The following is a 24,127-nucleotide window of genomic DNA, read 5'->3' on the forward strand; positions in this document are numbered from 1 at the left end:
GGTTGCCACCCCCCACCGGTTGCTTACATTCGTTGTACTGTGAAAGAGGGCGCTGTTTTAGTTTTACACCTGATCTCTGAAAACCATTTGGATTTAGCTGCGCATTATGGTTGAAACCACCATTATACAACCCGTGATACGATAGCCAGTTAACGTCGGATTTTCTTACCCGAAGAAGCTGCTGTAGACGGGTTTTTTTACCCATAAATTCTTCAACCTTGCGATTGCGCTTTGACCCAATCAAGCACGACGGGGTAGGCCGCTGAAGTAAAAAAATTCTTAAACGGGTTACACGTTCTCCGTGGAACAAAATAATGAAAATTATGTGTGTTTACACGTCATCCGTTGTGACTTGAATCCACAGTTGTTACAAATTAAAGGAAAGGGTTCACTAACCATTACTCAATCTCGTGTTTCTCAGGGAAAAAACACCCTTTTCTTTAATATTTTGGTAAGCTTTGAAAATAGTCTCGGCGCTCTTTCAAAAATATGTTTATCTTTACATGTATTTTAATAATTAGTCACATGACAAACAGAACAGAAATAATCCACTAGAATTGTGGATTTAAAATGAAAGTAACACTCGCCAAGGATATGTCCCAGTAAGAGCGCGCTGACACCAAATCTTAGAAACAGACACTGTATGCAAATTTCTGTATGTAAAAAAGAAAGAAAGACAGAACTAAAACATTTTCATTTCATTTTGTTCAGGCTCCAGATCCGGTGCTACCAAGTCACTTGCATTCTTTTCATGTAAGCCCAATTCGAAAAATGAAACTGGCCTGAAAAACGACATAATTTCAGTATGGTAGGGGCCCTCAGTATATGTTTTTTTTTTTTGTTTTGTTTTTTTTCAGAGCCAAGAGTTTTCACGGGGGATCACGATTTCTTAGAGGGTCTGTAAAATGAAAGGTATATTGAAGCTTTGAACAAGAGCTGGTACTTTGTATGTCAACGAAATTTGGTCCTATCTTCTACTACGGGGATGAAGCCGTCATTTTTACACCCGGAAAATGTGAAAAGTAAACACTGATCAGATCGTCTCCAGCTTTATCCACTGTAACTCAAAAGTGATGTATCCAACTCGTGCGTCCCAAAGGGGATGGGAAATTTTGTCTAAAAAGGAGTCTACCTTTTATTTGCAACATATTGCTAGTTCTCCCTCCTCCAATGGAAGATGGTGATACCATTCGTAAGACAATGATGCTTTCCAAGTTCAAAATAAATAAATTTTTTAAATGACCGTCGGCGACATTTCTTGGGAAACTTATTCCTCTGCCTTCGCTGACGAAAATCCATCAGTTGGAGAATCGACCAGGCTGAAATGCTTCCCTCTTGTTTTGATGGGGCGTTTATAGCTATTTCAGGCCTACAAAACTAATTTGGCGGAAGCATTTTCATGACCCTGTCTATAAAGTTCTAGCTCAAACTTCAAAAGAATGGTGTGACATTATGGTCTGCAGGGTGTTACGCAAAAGCTTCATTCGTTTGTTTGCGTCCTCACATCTTAACTCAACTTCACCGAGGTAGTCTTTTCATTCAGTACTACGTGGTGGTCGACGGTGGTCGCACAAAGCGCGAACTGCAATGAAGGCGGTTGTGCACGTGCCTACCTATCCCCACAAACAGGGCTGTAGTAGCTCTCTTTTACCATGGAGGTCTTCCTACCTCCGTGCTTTTACAATCTGTCTCTTATCTGTCGCCACCACATATAAGAGACAAGTTGTAAAAGAGAGCCAATACAGCCCTGTTTGCGGGGATAATGCCTACCCTGTTTTGAGTTAAAACTGGCGTTTGAGGCTTGTGGATGTGTGAATAGACGGAGACATAGTGTGGGTGAGACTTATGAAAATTAAAAGCAACAGCATATCATCTTTCGTGTTACAGCGAACATTGTGGTAACTCTGAGAATATGTTTCAGTTTTACAAACCCAATGTAAAGTCAGAAACTTGCTGTCATCATAATGACTAAAAAGAAGGATGTACCAACCCAAAGGGAAAAAAGCAGGACAACTGTTTGTTCTTACTTTGCAACAAAAGTATGTCTTCAACTTAAACACTCTCAATTCCGCTATTTGAAGGGGAAGTCAGTGTTTATAGAATTATAATGCTTTTATGCTCAATGTCAAGGAGTCCGTGAACATGTAATTCTCCGGTAATCAACGTTTTCGATCAACAGATAGATTGAATAAGAATTATTTATAATGTAGCCCAATTTTTTTATTTGCTTAAGCAAATTACATTTCCAATTACTGATATTCTGAAAACAATAAAATGTTCTAAAAAGTGGAATTTCACAGTCAAAATTTTGAGGCATTCACTTAGGCCTACTAAACAGAATTTTTCAAACCAGTCTTGTGGAGTTTATCAAGGGCATCAAGGGGCGTCCGTATAATTATTAGTCATGCAAAAGTGAGTAAAGCAAGTCTGCTCCGAGCCAATTGGCTCATCATGTCGATGTTTATCTCCTGCTCCTTCAGCAAGAAACACTGATAATATTTATATCTGGGATGCCAGTCCATCGCAGGTTGCTCCCCAACTAATGCCAGTACCCAGTTATGCACATGGGTCAAGGGGCGAAAGAGGTGGTTAATAGTTTTGCTAAAACTTATGGCCAGCAACTGTATTTAAACCCCCATACCCTGAGCAACAAACCTACCACATGGCCACCTGCACCCAAAAGAGACGAAGATCCAAAATTACCTGTTTCTTTTCTTATATGGATGTGGTTTCTTTCTTTCAGTTGAATATATTTTGGATTATTTCCCCTTGTAATGACAATAACAACTATTTTAATCTTTTATTTTCCAGGCAGCATCCAAATAGGCTGATGACGTAGCTCTGCCTGGATGACAGTATGTCTGGATGTACCTGCGACTGCCTGGATGACTGGAGTGTCCAATGAGCAGGTTGAGTGTCTTTCTTTATATTTCTGGTAGCAGGGGTAGCTAACTCTTACTATCCTCAGGAGGTGATCAGCCCTGCCTTTGCATTCGAGATTTCGATTGTCCTGTTGCCCGCGTTTTGTGAGTCGTTCGCGTGTGTGTGCTTGTTTTTCTGTTTTTCTCGGGACTTTGTGTTTCGATCTGTGGTATTTCACTAACTCCTCTCCTTTGGTCTTTGTGTTTGAATGCAGATACTGAATGATATGCGACTGCCTGGCTGACTGGATTTACTACTGCCCAATGTGAAAGTTGGCTTTTTCTTTATATTTTGAGTAGCAGGGGGTAGCTCTGGCTACCAAGGAGGTGATCGGCTAGTTGGCAGGACCAGAGTGGCGAGGGACACGGGGATGTCTCGCCCGGCAAACGGTTCGGACGTAGCGGTGACGGAAAGCTACGATGCTACAACTCACTCTTGTAGCACCCTGGACTAGTTAACACCATACTCGCATCGGTCCAAGCTAAACTAGCTGGGAATTTATAATAGTTCCTGCACTTCACAAGAAGGGGTTTTCGGAATTGCCGCCCAACTGTCGGAGAGGGTCCAAACGTCTTAGTACGTAAGGTTGACCTTTGTGCTGATCGATCATCATCGCGACCTTATCATGGTGAATACAGTTTTGTTGAATCGTTCTTTGAGTCTGTCGACTAAGAATATGATGCCGTAGTTCGTGATTTGCTTATTTCCAGCAGCCGATACATTTCCTGAAATCCCTGCGATTTGAAGTTGGTCCCTTGATCTGAAAGGACACCTTCCGGCGCTTCAAGCCGGCAAACAACTCGCTGACGAACTTAGCAGCTAGAGTCTCGGCTTTTGCATCTGGAAGACCATACGCCTCCATCCATCTTGTAGTATATTATCCAACCACCAAAATCTGCTGATTCCCATTTTTTGTCCTTGAAAGAGGACTGACCACTCTAGGACCACTCTGCATAGTGGGACCAGAACATAAGTCCAAATAGTTTCCCTGTGTGCGTTTTCTTGTCCAGTCTGTCCGTCCAATACACCGGTTTGTGTCAATCCACAAAGTCCCAAGTCGTCTCATCCCCTAAATAATAGTCCTTAACTGACAGGTTCGCCACTACTTTTAAAACCCCGGACATCTAGTCGTCGCCAAGTGCTGTGGCCTTCAACCGCAGGGACCGACTGTCATTGAGCAAGACCCACGACATGGGAGGTTTGACGACGGCCGTTACAATACTGTTGCAAGGGTGCAACTTCCGTTTCTTCGGAGTGGCTTAATCCTTGCATACTGATATAGTCATCGGCACCCATTCCTGACCAGAAATAACTTTGCCTCACACGGGCAAGGGTCTTCTTCAGGCCAAGATGGCCTCCAAACTTCCCACCATGCAATTCATTTATTAACTCGCGTACTAACATCTCCAACATCTCAGGAACCAGCCGCTAGCCTCCACCTGGCCATACAACCATCGTCGGACTGCCGTCGCTGGTGTAGCACACCATTTCGTACTGACGTCTGGTCCCAGTAAGACCATGGTCGAGGACACCTATAAGATCTCCCACTGTAGCCTTGCTCACACCTTCTCCATTAGACACTGGAACATAGCGGACGCATGTGCTAACCCGAACGGCACTTCCTTCCAACGATACCGCCTATTACGAACCTTAAAACTTCACTTCAGCATCACATCGTCATCCAGAGCTACCTGCGCAAAGCCTGAGGCAAGGTCGAGAATCAAGAACCACTGGGCGCCCTCTAACGCATCTAATATCTCACTAATTCTTGGCGCAGGATAAGTATCCTTTATTGTTACCACATTCAAGACCCGCATGGTCAATACACAACCGTTTGACACATTCTTAGCTGGCACAGCATAAGTCCCACTTCTTCAAGTCTTCCACTAGGCAACTGATCCCCTGATGGTTAACTACAGGATGCCTCCTAGGCTTCTGCTTCTTCTAGCGCCACAAGTGTCGATGTTGTGCTTTACCACATCAGCTCGGCCTATATTCTCATCCCTTTATCCTGAAACTCTATCAGACACCTCTCAAATTTCCCAAAGTTTTGAGGAGACAGATTTCTTTAGCTCCTATCGTACAGCTCAGTCAAATGCTTGGGCAGCGCCCCTTGTGTCCTCGATTCTCATCTCTTGTGGACGAGCTTTAACTTATACCCATGTTGCCATCGAAGCTGGTACAGTTCCACCCCGAAGATCACGTTTCTCTTTTTGGGGTTTAGCACTCGAATTGGGCCCTACATCGGCTTGTACATCTTCCACAGACTTTAACAGCCATGACAAGACCCTTTTCCGCAATCTGACCTCCTGATTCGACTGGCTTCACGATTAAACTTCCTGCCAGTCCTTCACACTGACCAACACTGGAAAGGCTGTTCCATGTTCCATGACCTGCTGGTATCTCCATAACTCTTATTAGCTACTTACTGACAAATGGCTCACCAGCAGCACCAGTGCACTTAACTTAGGTACAGCTAGACAAAGATGTTTAGGCAAAGATAGAGTCTGTCAAACAGGCAGTGAAAGAGAGGGACGGGATTACAAAACATCTTGAGAAATTGATGGAAACATTATTCATTGTTGTTCCAGCCAGTGACACCTGCATCGCAGCAACAGGTGTCTGATAGTCCGCCTGCACTTAAGAGGCCGAAAACCGAATTGAGCTGTCATATTTGTGGTGTGAAGGGCCATTTTGTAGGAGAGTGTGCACAGCCAAATCGTAAGCGTTCCCGTAACTGCCAGGGAAGCGGGAATCAGCCGACCGTTTGGTCTGCGGGTCTGCGAAGCCTGAAGAGAAAGAGTTAGAACCAGAGAGGGGTCAGTGCGGTTGTGGCCCCGGTCATTGGGCCTGTCCATGGCTTGTTGCGAAAGGGTCCATTAAAACAACCGAATTTCAATTATTAATCGATACTTGAGCAACCGCAGCCGACCCAATAATCAGTAAAATTACCACCAGTTATCAAAAGAACAACGGTCGACTTTGGAGGATTGTGAAACCATGGTGCGGCAAGTGGACGGTGGTCTGTTAATGGTACATGTATATCAATGGTGAACGAATCACAATCTTCTGCTGTGCCTCATTGTAAAATTAAGTTTGAAGTCTCATATGCTGCCTGCAATGCCTAATAAGACAAATACTTAATTGGACCTCATCTGGAACTTACCTCTCGAATGTACTGATCAGCCACAGCGTCCATGAACTGGTTTTCTCCAACCGTCACTTTCGCCTCTTTGGGAATCTCTAGATGTACCCATTAACTGTAATTGTACAGCCTGACACAACTCTTGCAAAGACTCCTTTGGCTTTTGCCGACAATGACGTAAATTAACTGGAAAATTTTTAGCCTGCTGGCCAAATCTTCCCAGCCAAAAACTTCACAAACTTCAACTTCCAGCCCGGAGGTACGTGCCCTCTCCAGGAATGCGACTTGCGTCTCCAAGGCTCGCGGCCAAATACTCGGCCGATTGCACATCGTCCGATTGGTTTACCAACCGACAACTCTTTACCACTTTGTCATTTTCAGCTTCTCATGTTGCCTTTCAGAAAAATTCTGGCTGGATCTAAACGTCAATCCTTAACTCTTTGACACTTCTACATTTTTAAAAGTTCGCATCACGCCGCGCCGGTCGCGCCTCCCCGCCCACCCTTAATCGTTGCAGGTAATGCCTAGTGGCGCTAGCCCGGCCTCGTCCCGTGTTGAAGAAAGAGCGCCCTCCATGGGCACATTGAAGTCATTAATGGGCTCCAGATGAGGAATAACGGTGCCCACTGAAATCTAAAAAGGTAAGGCACAGATTGTTAATTTTCGAGTAAGATTTACATGGGCATTGGACATGCATAAAGCCAAGAGACTGCTCTGGAAAGGCTTACATTAAATATGTCAAAAATGGCTTGGGTTTTAACATCCTCCTTGCGGCAAAGGGGCAACTCGGCATTCACTTTGTACTAGGGATTTGCATGCTTCCTCCTTTTTTGCTGCAAGTGCGACAAGATAAAAATAGCGCTGTTACGCCCCAACTATAGCATAAGTCCCAACTATAGTTGGGACAGTCCCAACTGTAGTGCTGCAGTTGCTTTGGCCCAACTATTGTTGACCAATGTCTGTGGGAAATATCTCAACATTATCCAAGTCAATGTGTCTCACACTTGACACAATTCATCAAAAATGTGGCACTTGGCCCTATGACCAATGACATGACATTTGTAAACAATATGACTTTGGCACATGCTGGGCACATCATGCACACAGGACCTCTATGCTGTAGTTGGGCCAGCCCAACTGTAGCACTCTAGTTGGGACAGGCCCAACTATAGTTGGGACTGATGCTATAGTTAGGGCGTAAAAGCACTACAGACAATGACAGAACCTTTTCGATAAAGCGTGGGAGATATTCATAGCACATAAACAGTGAAATTTCAGGTATAATTGGTGTAAGACATGTAACTTAGTTTAGTCCAAATAGAACTCTCTTCTGAATGGGGATTACTGAAAAAAAAAGCCCAACCAAGTTCCAACTAACTAGGCCTACCCTGTTATTATGTTGGCTGCTACAGTGTGGTGTGGTTAGATGGACTGGGAATGTTTATTTAGGGCAATAGACTAGGGTGACATTTTGGCCTCATAGCCAGCTATGAGATGGATCATATGGGTGGCAGGATGTTCATTCTTTTGGTTTCAGTGTATCGATACAAGTGTTTAAATTCAATTCAGCCGAGATTTGAATTAAAGCATATTGAAAAGGTTCCATCAACATCAGTGAAAACAAGTGACTGTACTGTAATCTTTTGAAGTGCATGACCACCTTCCAAAATTGGCCAGGATAACTTTTAGCGGGCCCCAAAATAATTAAATTTTGCCAACTTCTGTTTGTATTTTATGGTTCAGTATCTTATTCTGAAGTGTATGCGTACATTGTTTCGGTTAATGAGAAGACATGTAACTTGAACTAAGCCTATAGATCAGGATATCCACAGCTCTGAAACTTATAAAAGTTTCTTTATTCAAAGTTACATGTACCTGTATGTCAACCAACACCATGGGATTAAATGTTTAGGGTCCAGAGATGCCTAGTGCCTAGCCCCTTCCATGTACATACCGTGCGGAACTTTCGAAGCATCAATTTTGACTCATTCCGTTTTTGACATTGCCAATGTTGACTTCGACTCTTTACCTGATGACGACGTTAACAAGCCAGCGGGACACCGCGCAGATGTGCTCCGCAGAACACTCGACCTGCATGCTCCAGCAAAGACTCGGTCTGTTAAAGTCTACCCAAATTTGTCATGGTATAATCCTCAAATCTATGAGGAGAAAAGGAAGCATAGGAGATTGGAACGTCAATGGAGACAGACTCACTTACATGTAGAAACTGACCGTCTGCGCTACACTCAACAGAAACAGAAGGTAAAGGCATTGATTCATAAAGCAAAATGCAGCTACTTCAGTAATCTGTTTGTTGAGCATGCGAAAGATCAAAAGTGAATCTTCCAAATAACAGATGATCTTCTTCACCGAAGTCAAGAGTCGCCACTTCTAGATGCTATGTCTGATGTGTTCCTTGCCAATCAGTTCTGTTGCTTTTTCACAAGCAAGATAGAGGCGATTTGCACTGGTTTCAACATTGTTGATAACTGGTCATATGAACATGATGAAGAACCGACAACAGCACTTCACCATTAATCATCATTTAATCCAGCAACATAGGAGGAGGTTCTCACTATTATACGCAATGCCAGCTGGATCCAGTCCCTACCACACTCCTCAAGAAATGCACAGTGTGATAGTACCTCTCATAACAAAGAATGCATTGACGAAATTGGAACGTGGATGAATAAACATTTCCTCACGTTGAACACTACAAAAACTGAATTCATGATTCTGGGATCTAATCAAGAAATCAGGAAAGTGTCTTTTCATCGTTGCAGAGTTGGCGATGTGCAAATTAGACCTTCTGCTAATGTTTGTAACTTGGGTGCGATGTTTGAGGCGGCAATGAAAATGGACGGTCAGGTGACGGAAATATCTAAGGCTGCTTTCGTGTCATTTAGAAATATTGGAAGAATAGGGGATCATCTGACAAGCAGAACTGCCAAAAACATCGCTCATACTTTCATCACATCCATATTGGATTCATGCAACTCACTCCGCTTTGGAATCAACAATCAACTCGTCTCTCACCTTCAAAGAAAATATTGCAACACCAATGATCACACGCACTAGGTAAACAGACCACATCACACCTGTGTTAGCCGACCTGCGTTGGCTTCCCATCCAACAACGAGTCCAGTACAAACTGTGTCTCATCATCTTCAAGATCCTACAGGATGATGCTACAGCTTATTTAGGTGATCTTGTCCAGTTCTGTGCCCAAGGCTATCGGGGTTTGCAGTCATCCAAAACAATCTACTCAAGGAAACTACTGTATGGCTTATCATCGTTGGGGAGAGAAGCTTTCAGATTGCAGCTCCTAAACTTTGGAGCTCTTTACCAGAAACTGTGAGACTATTGAGATCACTTGACACATTCAAGGACAGATTAAAATCCTGTTTGCATAGACAGGCATTTGGTTAATATTCCTCAACTTAACATTATTGGATGTCTTTACTTAAGAGTGCCATGAGCGCCATTTGCAGTGGATACCAGCACTCTATGCATGTAAATGTTCAGTACTATTGTACTAGCCGTAAAAGTAATGAGTCAGTATCCTTCAGTCCTTATAAGGTCAAAGATACACGTACAGCATACTGCAAGTAATGATGATAGTTGTAAAACTAAATCAACTAGAGATCCAGTTAACGGTACATGTATGTGAGTATACCGGGAGATCTTTTTTACCATTATCCCTGTGTTGGAAAGATTGATACATGTATAAAGATTTATTTGAAATCATGCAACCTTGTACATTTTCTGTAGGGATGAAAATGACCTTGGACCGAGTTGGCCTGGCATTGAGTTGACCTGGCACAGAGTTGACCTGTGACAATGGGCGTTAATCGGTAGGGGATGGGGGGGACATGTCCCTCCCCCCACTTGGAAAAAGGGAGATACTTTATCAATTTTCCCTCCCCTACTTTTTTCCAAAAACCTAAGGAGCTGCCATTCTGGAAGGATGAAGCAGCGCAGAGTAATGACCTGCATGAGACTCACAGGGGATCAGCGACATCGGCTTTGCCTGGTGGCTCTTCAACTAACTATCACACCGGACGCAACAGTTCAAATCTCATTCATATTCCCTTGCAACCAATGAAAAATAATTGTTCGTCACTGGGCAATTTGCAGCTTGGAATGCTCGGTCAATTAAACTTAAAACTGCATCTGTATGTGACTTCATCATCTCCAGTAAACTGGACATCCTAGCCATTACAGAGTCATAGCTGACAGATGATGACCGATCTAACGGGGCACTTGCTGATTTTAAGAACACCCTTCCAGACTTTGAACTTCATCACATCCCAAGATCTACGGCTGGTGGAAGTGTTTGTGTGATCCTGCGTAAGGGTTTCATATTGACAGTTAATAAATGTGCTGTATACAAGGCATTTGAGCACAGGGACATCACTATTCATGTTAAATCCACGTCAGTAAGACTTTTTATTGTTTATCTTAAAGGAACAGGCTGACATCTCCAATGTTCTTTTCTGACTTTTCTAGTATGCTGGAATGTATAAACAATATTCCATGATGAATTGTACTTGCTGGTGATTTTAATCTCCATATGGATGACCAAACAAATCTCGACTCCAACACCATGATCAACATACTGAATGTTGCTAACCTGAAGCAGCATGTCAGTGTGCCGACTCACAGGAGTGGTCATACACTTGACCTTTTGATTAGCAGGGATACTGACAACGTCATATCAGGTGTTAAAGTTCAGAGTGACCTGCCATCTGATCATGCAGCCACGGTATGTTATGGCGCGGCCAGATCCCGTGAAATACAAGACCACTTTTGCAAACTGCGGCAAATAGACATCAAACAGTTCAAGTGTGACATCATTGCTTCGCTCGCTATCAACCCATCTGCAGATTTGAGCACACGTGTCGAACAGTACAATCGTGTATTATCCGAGCTCCTCAATAAACACGCACCAGCCCTGAAGCGACCTATCACACTTAGACCCCATGCCCCCGGTACAATGACATGTTGCATCAGCAGAAGCGGGCAAAATGTCGCCTGGAGCAAAAGTGGACATCGTCTGGACTTGAGGTACACGAACAGCTGTACCACGAGGAGTGCCACAAGTACATGTACAATTCTTCACTTGAAAAATCAAAGACAGACTATTACCGAGCTCAAGTAAGTAACTGTGAGCAGGGGAAGCTGTTTGACTTCATTGATAAACTTTCTGTTGCCAAATCAGCCAAGATACTTCCACTATATGACTTAGCCAGTGATCTTGCACAGGAATTCTGCAAGTTCTACTGTGAGAAAACTAGGATGGTCAGGGATGAGCTGGACACCTTATCTGTCTACACCTCTGTGCTTGACGAGCAAACCACGATCCCACGACTTTCTGAGTTTAGAGAAATGTCCCAGGCAGCAGTTCGTAAAGTCATCATAGACTCGAAATCTTTTCAAAATGGATTGACGCCCTTGCCTGTGACACAACTGACTCAGACCAAATTGAACCGAGTTGAAATGTGCCAAACAATTATCAGAGCATGTAACATTAACTGGTCAATTTGTGCACACTAGTTGCAATTTGTGAAGAGAAATATGACCGTAAATTGACAACCTTGCGCAAGTTTTTCTGGTGCAAAGTCATTGGTCCAACATCACAGCAGTGGTAAGAAACATGCCAAATATTATGGAAAAGACGTTTGCCAAGACTTTCATCTGGTACATGGAGGCAAATGGCACCATCGGCTTTGCCTTGAGTGCCATTTGCCCTCATGGGTGTAGAAAACACCATGGACCCCTACACCGCAGGCAACAATTGTTAAATGTAGTTTTACACCACGAGAAAGCAGTCAGTATTTGTTTTATATCAATTCTACCCACAGTTTCTGCTTGATTTCAGTGATAACGGATTAATTCAATCTAAATACGATACATATAGGTATAAAGGTTCAAGTGAATATGAATTTTGTTGAAAATTTACCAGCACATTTTCAAACTACAAATACATGTAGATGCACACTGTACCTTCAAGATATGCTTGAACCCAGCTCTGTGGTGCACACAAGGCATATACCAGTATGCATTTGCACACATTGCCGATGCTCATGCGAATGATGTGTTTATTTTATTATATTTCCTTATCCTAAATTTTAGAATATTTACAGGAGTATAATACCACAGAAATGATGAGGATTCTAGATAAATCACGAGTGCTTGTACAAACTCTGGAACCTGTTACCAACAATGAAATAAAATAGGTTTTACATGCATATTACAATTTTTCAAGGAAATAATGTATTTAAGTTTAAACGGAAATCAGAGATGGAATATACTGGTATTATCCACGTTTACATCAATAATCATGTTTTTCTATTATGTGTACTCATGTAGTTCTTTTTGGCCATGAAAAGCAAGGTACATGTACATGTAATGGTACATTACTTGTAGATTTAAAATAGGAAATGCCATGTGACAAGCTCTCGGCCAATCAAAACACCTGATCTGTGGGTAAGGTGTTTTAACATTGAATATCCACCCGAAAGAAACCATACATTGTATAATTTGTTTTACCATGCGTTTACATGTACCTTATCAAGTCATAGTATACAGTAATATTCAGTTGACATTACAAATTTAAGCATCTTTTAAATTGCTCAGCAACAGATGTACATGTATGGTTAACTTTTGTGTAGCAAGATCGATGCTCATTCATGTGTTTTTCCCCCAGGTTACAATGCCAAAGTCATAAAGTACATGCACACACGTAGTAAACCGACCAAATAGACTACAGGTGGCATGTTAGTTGGATATCAACATGGAACCAAAGATTAACTTTGAGAAAAACTGGGCTGTGACCAACTGGGAAAATCCGTCCCTGTGGCTCATGACATGAGAAGCTTTGACCCTGCTGAATCTCCTTGTGTCGTGTGCCATAGAGCTGGGTTTTCCAACCAAGTGTTCACGATAAATCGTTTGCCCCCATGTAACTGAACTGCACTAGATGTAAACAATACCACCACGGGATGGACTGCCTCAGCCACGATGATTGCATATATTCCTACGGGCAGGTTCAACCACGTACAAGCGCCCCTGCGAACACTGCATGCTTGACTAGTTTATCTTGAATAAGTAGATTACCATGACAACACCATGCACCATTACCATCACAACACATAGCGTTCCAGCACAATTGTGACATCACAGGAAAAAGGTCTATACATGATGTACATGTGTACATGTATCTATCAACCACACTTTTAGATTTCATCATCTTTGCTAGACTTTTTGACTTGACAGAATAAAAGTCAGAGAATTAAGTCATGAAAATAATCATCAGAAAAATTGTTGATGTTTGGTCAGTTAGCCACTAAGTTTAAATTAGCATTTTACAGTATGTCCAGTATGCATGTTGGGCATAATCAACCAATCTGCATGATTGCCCATCCCTCTGTGCAGTTGTACAACAATGAACATGTACTAGTACATGTCCATGTAGATCCTGTGTGAAATCTCCAACTTAACTTCCCTTTTTGGAAACAATCTTCCACAGCTATAAATTGGAGAGGAAAAGTGATTGGCCGGTACATTGTATTAGAATTATTGACAGAATTATGCAATAAGTTTGACTGATCACTCAAAGATCGACCAGTCACACCCAATGTTCATGTATGCACACTTAAGCAGTTAATTTATCATTTCAAATGATAAAACTCTTCAGATATTTAGTAGATACAACTAGTAAACAGTATCTCAGCAACAGGTGTTGTAGGGTATCGTTTATATTCTGAACATTTCTAATCTAAACTTATACTGACTTTGACGTCAGGACTTTCCAGTTTTCCTAAGAATTTTTTTGTCACTCATTATTTCAATAAAACAAGATTTTTCTTGGAGGGGGGTTTGAGGATTACATTTTCAGAAACACTTTTTGGGTAACTCTTTCACCCCCGTGCTAAAAATTGCAGTACCCAGATCTCTTTGGTGGTTTCCTTTATTTTCCACTCTCTGGCTGCTGCACCTGAGATACTGTCATTAGCAAATGGAACTACCATTAACTGCCCCAGCACAGAGTATCTCCAACGTGTTTGCCAACAAGTGCATGATTTTCATTTATCACAAGGCCAGATCCAGCTTAATCTGAGCTTACAAACAGGGAACATAACAAGCCTTATACATCTTGGACTTCTGCAGACAGGTTGGACTCTCAATTGATTTTTTTTCCTTTCCCTTATTGGGATGAATTCTTTGATTACATTTCTCTTTAATTACATTCCTCAAATTCTGCAGAGAAATATCAACGTTTTTCTTGGGATGACCAGTCCTGTGCGTCAGTGGTATCATTCGGAGGGGGTTCATGTCACTGTTTTCTTGTGAATGGTTGCACGCAGGGAGCATCGCTGATTGCCAATATCCTCCGCTTTGTGCTTGTCAGTGACGATGTCGGGCCGTGACCAGACATGCTCATCAGCTTGCCGGTAAGTGCACCAGCAGAAATTTGTCGAATATTTACCAAGTTGAGCAGGCTTAGGGCAGAACAGTGACCTGCTATTGATTTGTCATGTGCCCATTTGCCTTTGGACCGCTATTCAGTGAAGCAGACTTTGGGATGCATCAAGCTGACTACATGTAGATGTAAGTTGCATTATTACAGAATTTTTTGGACTCCTTGTTTTAAACTGGGTTTTTTGATTTTTTTTTGTCAAAAGATTACCTGAGAAAATGAAGAAACTTGGATGAGTTTTGCCAATAATACAATGTTAATTGCTTATACAGAAAACCCAGAAGTGTTAGCCAGATGAAGAAAAAGATACTTTTTCACATTTATGTCATGCGTATTTCTAGGGTATATTTTGTTTTCACTTATTCAATTGGATGCAGTGAAGGAATGAATTTCTGTTCTGAATCTAGCTTTCTTTGTTTCCCTTCTTAAGATCAACTCAGTACTTCCTCTGTTGTCATTAACTCTCTCTACGCTTCGGATCCTGCTGACATGTTATGGCAAAGCCAGGATTGTCACTCTGTTCCACAAATGCAAACATGATCAGGTCAGTCGGTTACACGGTGACCACAGTCATTCCTGTAGCATTAAGTGTTTGAAATTCAAATAGAATGTGCTAGAAATGGCTCTGAAACAATGAAGAACAGATATTTGAGGAATGATTATTTTTCTGGTGTTTGATAACTTATCAAAACTGTACAGAATGCACGTGTACAAGACTTGTTAATCTTTGTGCGAGTGACATCACAGCTAGACAGGGAGGACTTTTTGTTGATAGGGCAGGGTGAATACTCTTTCAATTACTTAGAATTTGTATTCCCTTTGATCAGAAATATACTTAGTATAAATTACTATTTCGGGCTTCGCAAGCCACTGAGATTTTCATCAGCAGTACCTCATACATGTACATGCATTTGCAGTATTCAGACGCTATCCATTGCCTTTGCCATCGTTTCAGCATGGTGAATGGTGTGCTTTATTGTGAATATTTTTTTCCACTGCAGACTGAAGTGACAGAGTTCTTACTCATTATTTCAATAAAACAGGATTTTTTTGGGGGGGGATGGGATTACATTTTCAGATTTTTTTTGGGTGACTTTTTCACTCCCATGCTAAAAATTGCAGTACCCAGATCTCTGTAGTGATTTCCTTCATTTTCCACTTCCTGGCACCCGAGATACTGTCATTAGCAAAGGTTGGTCTCATAATGGATTTTTTTTCCTTTGCATGTTTCATAAGGTTGCTAATTTTAGGTACAACATGCGAGCTGAAGGTTTTTGAGATGAAGAGAGGCCATTAGGAGGAAGGTATTTTCTGTGCAGTCTCCATGGAGCCAAGGGTAAGTCTGAAAAATACATGAACATGTGCATGTACTTGTGTATGGGGTGCAAATGGGTGATGAAGGGGGAAGCTATAGATGCATGTTCATGTACATGTACATGTAGTGTGCTTAAGGGGCTTTTGTGAGTATCATGCAGACACAAGGGTTGTAAGGCACTTTTTGTCACTTTGATCAACTAGAACTCTTGGAACAATCGTGTTGCCTTTTGTATGATTTCCTACATTTGTTGCATTGTAGGGCATGCATATATCTACATGTACTCTTCAGATCATTTTATTTGCTCAGTTTGTACATGAACATATACTTTCCTTCCAGCGTTGATGTCAAAGAACCACCTCAGGGAACTGACTGTTACTAGTTGTGTTGAGCAGCTGATCCTCAACTAGGATGTATTCCTAGGTTACATGGGCTCTCATTTTGCACACCTGGTCATGCTGTGAATCTTTTGCAATTACTAGTACATGTACATGTTCTCCCCCGCCTCCCTGCAGATCAACCTGGTGGAGCCCGTGGGCCTGTGCACCAGTGTGGCCTTACAGCGACTCAGCAGCGCCATCGAGGATGAGCTCAAGTCCCACCAGGCCACCCTCTGCCGGGGCCGGACTCCACGGTGGCCCCCGAGCTGTGCCCTGTCAACCAACGGCGTCCTGCACTGGAGCAGCACCCTCCTGATGATCATGGCGGCCATCCTGACGATTATTGCTGCGGCGTTCTCCCAGGACAGGTCCTCGGTGCTGGAGTCTGCTGTCCTTGTGTTCCTGGTGGTGGTCAATGTGTGTGTAGTGAGGTGGGACAGTCACCTGAGGAAAATGGAGATAGTAAACCACACCAAAGATGTCCTGCACAAACTGAGAGGTACTAATTAGATTCTCATAGTGTGGCAGCTGTTTTTCCCTCCCACTTACATTTGATATGATTTCATTCTTTATTCAGTGTCCCGCAGTAAATTTTTTGATCTCTGTTTTAATATATTTTAGATAGTCTCACTTCTAATCAAATTAATTTAATTATTTTTCCTTTCATTTTGCATAATTTTTAAAGTGCAGTTTCATACAAGTTGTATGTTAACATGATTAAGATGGAATGTGTAACAACTGTTTCCACAACTGAATTGTCATCAAATTTTCTGGATTTGTTTAAAAAGTAAAATTTTGACAGTTGCAGCTTTGATCGCTTAGTAATTGAAAAGAGTCACTCCATGAGGTTGGGGCACAATTTGTGACGATGTCCTTGTTACATTCGCAACTTTTACCACCTGTCATAACCTTAGAGTAGGTTATTTACTCTGTAACAATAACACACACCTCTGTCTTCAGCCTTGCAAGATATATAACAATGTCAATTTGGAATCCACATGCAGTGTCAGAATTCCCCAGAACCACTCTGGCTATTAGATGTGCAAACGTTTGCAGTACTTCATACATATTCATAAATTAGTAATTTTTCTTTTCCAGTTCACTGCTTCCCAGGGCCATGGATTTCTTTGCCCACATTAAAATGACTTGCTATTTTGTTTGACAGTACAGGCCAGGAAGCCACAGTATCCCTCTTCTATTGTGGAAATGCATACCTAGGTTTGTGTAGTAAGCTAGGGTGCCGATCTCAATGCACCCAACTTCTTTGTGTGAATGTTCACTGGGGTTTCATGAATGGTATTGAGTGTGATACAATGTCACTTATTTTGCTTGAGAATGAGATTTGTGCCTAGTATAAAAGCTAGTTTTGGGTGTGCCGGAGGAGAGCATTTTGATTATTGCAATAGCTATTCATTTTTACGGAATCCATGTAACAATTGACACTGTCACAAATTGTGCCCCAACCTCATGGAATGACCCAAAAGCGGTAATAAAAATCATGTCAAAATTAAAAGTATTCCCTTAAAGAATTACTCCAATTCTAACTGTTTTTCTAGAGCTTATAGCAAGTGAAATCCACTGGCCGACAGAAGTCTACTCCTCATTGTTCCAACCTACCACCCAGTCCATCACTGAGCAGTGGACGTACCGTGATGGTCACCTAGTCAATCTGCCGACCCCGCTGCTGGTCAAGGATGACGTCATCCTGTTGAAGCCCGGTCAAGCTTCCCCAGCCACAGTCTGCAGTTTTGATGTAATTAGCGTCCTTACACATGCCATACACTCTTACTTCTTTCTCAGTTTCAGAGCTGCCTTACTCTACAGAGGTACTATGTGAATGGGGTATTTCAAGGATACGGCTTTGATCTTGCCATTGACAGACTACAGTCAAAAGCTGTAGGCATAGTCAGTTATGCGAATTCTGGACTGTCTTGACTTATGCTCAACCCCAACCTTCATAGATAAAGGATCTGTGCTTCCCAACTGAGTTTTAATGAATTTGTCATGGAGATTTTGATTCCTCTGAGGAGGACTCAAACTCATGACATCTTGCTTGTTGGTGCAAGCTTCGCAACCATCACAACTAACCTCAAAATTCATCACGTTAGGGACTGCTGTACTCACTACTGCTGGACATTAAATTCAAACCTGCTAACTGACCTTGACAAGCTTGGTTGTCACTTGATTGAGACAACTGCACTAGTGAGCAGGAGGTTGTGCATTCGAGTCCCACACCCGAGTTAGCTTGTGAATTTTTTCCTTACAAATTCTTGGAATGCAATTAGCAGGCAGTACTTTGAGATAAAAGTGGCTCTGGGGAAGGGCTAACCAAGCATGCACCATTTACTGTGACAAGACCTCAGTACTGAGTGTGGAACAATGCCAACTGGTTCAAATATGAACTCGTTTTGGACTGTGATCAGAGGCTTAACATTCAAAACTCAAAAGAGCTACTTAGACTTTCCCAACAAAGTGATTTGGCCATCTTGGCTGTTATGAAGCTGCTGGTCGACTCAGGACTTGAACCAAGAATTTGCATTGTTGAAAACTGTGATTCAAGTAGCACAGACCCCTTTGTAGACCTGCACAGCAAAAACCGAACCGTGGTTGGAACTTGACATTTGTCAGTTTCTTTAGTTTGTCATTTCTGTTTGACAGGATCACAGTGTTGAGTTACAGAAAGGCCAAACATACCGGAAGACGGCCTTTGGAGCCTGCAATGGCCCTGTAGCCCGCCAGGCTCTGAAACCGGTCAAGTTCATCGTGCTCGAAACCTTATACATACCCCACCTGAGGTGAATGGTTCATTTTCCTATACTTTTTTTTCAGTTATTATCATCTATGTCCTTGGCATTGCCCTTGTGTAGGTTGTAGCCAATGTAATGGTGAACTCTAATTTTTCAGTGTAGTCGTTGCTTGGTTGTTGATCATGATTTATTCAGGCATTGTATGAAATGAATAATGTTTCACATTCACTGAAAGTTGAAATAGTCGATCATTCTATCACCTGAAGAAATTCTTACAGTTGCAATAATAAGCCTTCATTGTTTTGTATACCACTCAAGTTCATAGTGCTGGACATGTGTATATTGCACTGTTTTTGAAAGCATTTCCATCTCAGCCATATTTCTCAAGGTAGTGCTTGTAGTCATCATCTTGATTAAGAATATGGTCAAAGTGATAATCATCTTGTCATGCTTGAAGTTGTGGTTATTGTCATGATATTTCCGTGTGACTAATGTATCATTGTCCTTTCAGTGGCCTCAATTTGCGATAAACATCCCCCAGTTATGATTTGATTTATGATTAGCTGTTAGCTCTGAGAACTGATGTAATCATGTCTTTAAGAGAGGATTTGTTTAAAAAGTGGACCGGTAATCTCATGTCTTTGTCTAGGGCCTGTTTACAACGGGACAATGGCAGGCCGTCTCCGGTGCTGGAGGTGAAACGTACCGTGTGTGTCGGCATCGCCGAGAGATGGGTGCTACCCATTATGTTGGTAAGTCTAAGTATGAGGGTTTGCCCTACGTTGGTGCACAGTCATTCTGAGAGTGTTTCAGACAACTCCTCGATCAGATTAATCAGATTTAAGCCCATGACCCTGATTACTCCCTCAGTGATATTGACCATTAGACTAAAGAGCTTGGTATTGTTGCTTCCCCCAAATTTGAATTCAACAAAGCAGTAGGTTCCGAAATTCATAAAACATGATTGATCCTGGTTTGATGTTTGTCGTCTGGCATCAGCGGGATGCAAGTTTTAAGGCATTTTTTTTCTCTCCAGTTCTGTCGGATGCCCTTGTGTGCATGTTAACCTGTTGTTGGGATGAATTCTTTGATTATTTTGCTCTTTGATTACATTTCTCAAATTCTGCGGAGAAATATCAACGTTTTTCTTGTAATGGCCAGTCCTGTGCATCAGTGGTGTCATTGGGAGGGGTTCATGTCACTGTTTTCTTGTGAATGGTTGCACGCAGGGAGCATCGCTGATTGCCAATATCCTCCGCTTTGTGCTTGTCAGTGATGATGTCGGACCGTGGACAGACATGCTCATCAGCTTGCCGGTAAGTGCACCAGCAGAAATTTGTCAAATATTTGCCAAGTTGAGCGGGCTTAGGGCAGAACAGTGACCTGCTTTTGATTTGTCATGTGCCCATTTGCCTTTGGACTGCTATTCAGTGAAGCACACTTTGTGATGCATCAAGCTGATGACTAGATGTTAGAATTGTAAGTTGCATTTTTACAGAATTTTTTGGGATTGATTGTTCTGGACCAGGTTTTTCTGTATATTTTTATGTTAAAAGATTACCTGAGAAAATGAAACTTCTATGAGTTTTGCCAAAAACACAAAATTAATTTGAATTCCTCTGGAAAATGCTCCATGGCCCAACAATGAAAACACAGTAATGCGGCAGCGTTGGTTTATTGCTGGCTAATGCTGTCGTACCTTCTGGTGCAAAACATGCAGTTACGATACCACATGGACAGTACAGTTATCAGATTAATTCCTTATCTTTGCATTGAGTGGCACTGCTACTTGCCGGGTACGAAAAACTCGCCCTGACGTAAGGATGAGAAACATAGGTCTGCTCCATGCAATAAAGCTACGCCCCAGACAGGGCTGCCCTCGTGCGATATATCAACACTTACAAACCAACAGCTTTAGACACTGTTAACAAATCTTCCAAAGGATCCTCAACATACCCGTCCTTTACCGACTCCAATTACCGTCGACTGTGCCTTTTAAACAATCTGTCTGGCACTCCCACTTAGGCAGCAGTGGTTGCTCCCCTGGATTAGATAGAGACTATGCAACAAACATGGCTAAAGCCTCAAGGATTACTTCCCTTACACTTGAATACGAGAGGGGCTGATTGACGCTCCTCAATTTGTACCTGCCTTCAACTTTTGACTGAGCACGAAATATGAAGGCGTCTGATTCAGAAACTTCAGCTGCGGATGAATATTTTTGTAACAACTATTTTACAGTACCTAGAATCTGTCTTGCTTATGACTACTTGTCTACCCCTCTGATACTGGTCAGTTTTGTTTGATGGAATGAACAGAGTAAAACCCTCAGAAATGAGAGAAACGTGAGACAGCCTGATATGAGCAGGTCTCTAAACTGTAAAAACGTGTGTATGCCAAAAGACACATTGTAACTGATCTTAAGGTCGTTAGGTCTGCCTCTTTGTTTGCATTATATAAGAAAGAATCTATCATTTCCTTTAGAACTGATACAGGTACTCGCTTCTTCTTTTCTATTGGTTTAGAGAGTCATCGTTTAAGGCCTTCTAGAGTAAACTTTATCAGTGAAAAGACTGTGGGATCATTAATTCCAGCCATTTTGTGTACCCAAAATATGGATGCTAACGCCTTAATAAGTGGTGCATGGGAATTACAATTTGGACTTAAATTAGTTTAATGTAGACATACATGTATATCAAAGGGGTCTGTGTTAATGCTTTTTTCCAAGACCCCTAGCCCAATTTGACCACCGTAAGAAAGCTCCTGAGTACAGCTTTAAGGTTAATGCCACCCATGAGTCCACCATCACACTCAGAAGCTGAGCTGCTAACTGCCTCAATTCTGGTGATTTCTCTTCCACTCTGGAAGCCCAAATACCATTGCTAAATATGAATTTACTGGCTTGAGCTTGCACATCCACTCGGTCTTTGAGCTTGGGGCAGGTGGCCTTCCAGTGAATCTTGTTGTGGTAATCTTGTTGTCATCATCCTGGTCTGCAGCCAGCTCATGTTCCTCATACTCCGTAACCGTGGCCCAATCATACGTGCTGAAATCAGCCAAGTGAATCAACTTCTGTCGCTTGTTGATGATGCTGGTGTCATTGGACAACGTTGCTTTCATGACCAACAAGGAAGGATTGTTTAGCACCCAACTGTTCTGCGGCAGTTTGAATCAGTCTTTGCCTTGCATATAAAATAACAAATAATTGTTAGTATATTCTTGAAGAAAATTTGGCTGAAACAGATGACAACGGAAGTTTAAGGATTCCAATCTTTGTAGAAATAAAAGCGTGTCTAGCCTGCACCAGACCAACGTGAAGTGAATCTCCTATACCGTGCACGCCCCCACGATGGTATTCTACATGCACCACTGCACGTTCCACCACACATTTCTCTGCCCCTTCCACAGCTGTACATTCCACCCAAAATTCTCAAAGAAAACATATGTGTTCTAATTTGTACCTTGTCACTCAACCGAACATATTTACTTTTCCTTGAACAGAAAACCCAGTGAAGGGAAAAGATATATTTTTCACATTTTTGTCATATTTCTAAGGTATTTTTTGTTTTTACTCATCTAATTGGATACAATGGAGGACTGAAATTCAGTTCTGAATCTAGCTTTCTTTGTTTCCCTTCTTCAGATCAACACAATACTCCCTCTGTTGTCGTTAACCCTCCCTATGTTCTGGATCCTGATGACGAGTTACGGCAATGCCAGGATTGTCACTCTGTTCCACAAATGCAAACATGATCAGGTCAGTCGGTTACACGTTGACCACAGTCATTCCTATAGCATTAAGTGTTTGAAATTCAAATAGAATGTGCTAGAAATGGCTCTGAAACAATGAAGAGCAGATATAGGGAATGAGTATTTTGAAGTATTCTGGTGTTCGATAACTTATCGAAACTGTACAGAAAGCATGTGTACAAGACTTGTTAATCTTTGTGCCAGTGACATCACAGCTAGACAGGGAGGACTTTTTGTTGATAGGGCAGGGCGAATCTCTTTCAATTACTTAGAATATGTATTCTCTTTGATCAGAACTATTCTTAGTATAAATTACTATTTCGAGCTTCGCAAGCCACTGAGATTTTCATCAGCAGTACCTCATACATGTGTTTGCAGTGTTCAGACGCAATCCAGTGCCTTTGCCGTCATTTCAGCATGGTGAATGGTGTGCTTTATTGTGAACATTTTTTTCCTACTGCAGACTGAAGTGACAGAGTTCCCCGATGACAAGATTGGCGAAAGCGCTAAAGTCAAGGTAGAAAGATCTGTATGTGAATCTAAAAATTGCAGAAGAAGCCGTCCATTTGTCATGAACTATCATATAAGAAGCCCGTTGCAGCATGGAGTTACCTGTACTTTCAAACTGACATGGGCCTCAGTTCCTCGATAATGTATGGTATTAATCATTTGTCACAGGTGTGTTGTGGTGTGCACAAAATCCACGTACCAAGGTGACAGAAATAACGTTGTTCCTCACTTTTCTTTGACATCCGTAGGACAAGAAACTTTCCTTGCGAGAACTTTTTGAGCATTTTGTGTCAGCGTTTTTTGGTCCGTCCAGCCACTTACCTCGGTCAGCTAGTCTGCTGTACGGCCTGGGCACTATGACGGTGAGTTTACTTTCAGGAAAAAAAAAAGAACACTTAATGGTTTTACATTATGTAACACAATGTCCTTCGTTTTATTGGAACATCAATTTGAAATTGTAGTGCTTGTTTCTACTCATACACTGTATTTTCATATTTTATGTTTACATAAAATTCTCGTCTTTTCAAATTTGCCGTAATTGGACTTTGTAGTAGCACTAGTTATTTAACTCATCATTCTATTTCCATTGGTGCTACTGCTGTAGTCAAGTCTATCATCAAAAAGACCTGACACAAGACCAGTCACAAGTAGCAGGGTGAACAGTGTCTCTTGGAGTTGCCTGAACAGCTTGTAGCTGAATTCAGACTGGAAGCCTTGTGTTGGTCTTATGCTGGGCTTGTGGGATCTTTTGATGGTTTTGTTAGGAGTCTGGGTTACTACATGGTTATCCACAGCTTTTCAGTCGTCCGTCAATCATTATCCATTATAACTGTTTAATTTCCTGCCTGTGCTGAGTGAATTGCCCGAATGCATATG

At 41.9% G+C, this 24,127-nt stretch overlaps 1 protein-coding gene across 4 annotated transcripts in view; it reads left to right on the forward strand.

The window, feature by feature from the left end:
- The first annotated feature begins 6,615 nt into the window (after positions 1-6,615).
- tmem94 (transmembrane protein 94) overlaps positions 6,616-24,127 on the forward strand; it is a 34,650-nt gene continuing 17,138 nt past the window's right edge. Inside the window, exons 1-12 of one of the 4 annotated variants that reach the window (XM_022224723.2) lie at positions 6,616-6,708; positions 14,336-14,523; positions 14,980-15,093; positions 15,786-15,885; positions 16,380-16,743; positions 17,801-17,997; positions 18,903-19,039; positions 19,641-19,743; positions 20,221-20,307; positions 22,635-22,748; positions 23,205-23,258; positions 23,500-23,613. In XM_022224723.2, the coding sequence (XP_022080415.2) occupies positions 15,874-15,885; positions 16,380-16,743; positions 17,801-17,997; positions 18,903-19,039; positions 19,641-19,743; positions 20,221-20,307; positions 22,635-22,748; positions 23,205-23,258; positions 23,500-23,613 (1,182 nt within the window). In that variant the 5' untranslated portion in view covers positions 6,616-6,708; positions 14,336-14,523; positions 14,980-15,093; positions 15,786-15,873. The remainder of the gene's footprint in view (positions 6,709-14,335; positions 14,524-14,979; positions 15,094-15,785; positions 15,886-16,379; positions 16,744-17,800; positions 17,998-18,902; positions 19,040-19,640; positions 19,744-20,220; positions 20,308-22,634; positions 22,749-23,204; positions 23,259-23,499; positions 23,614-24,127) is intronic. The other 3 variants (XM_022224722.2, XM_087138579.1, XM_022224724.2) reach the window with 3 other exon arrangements.

The sequence above is a fragment of the Acanthaster planci genome, linkage group LG07, assembly GCF_054643075.1.
Source record: "Acanthaster planci isolate LZ-2023a linkage group LG07, COTS_SCS, whole genome shotgun sequence".
NCBI lineage: Eukaryota > Metazoa > Echinodermata > Asteroidea > Valvatida > Acanthasteridae > Acanthaster > Acanthaster planci.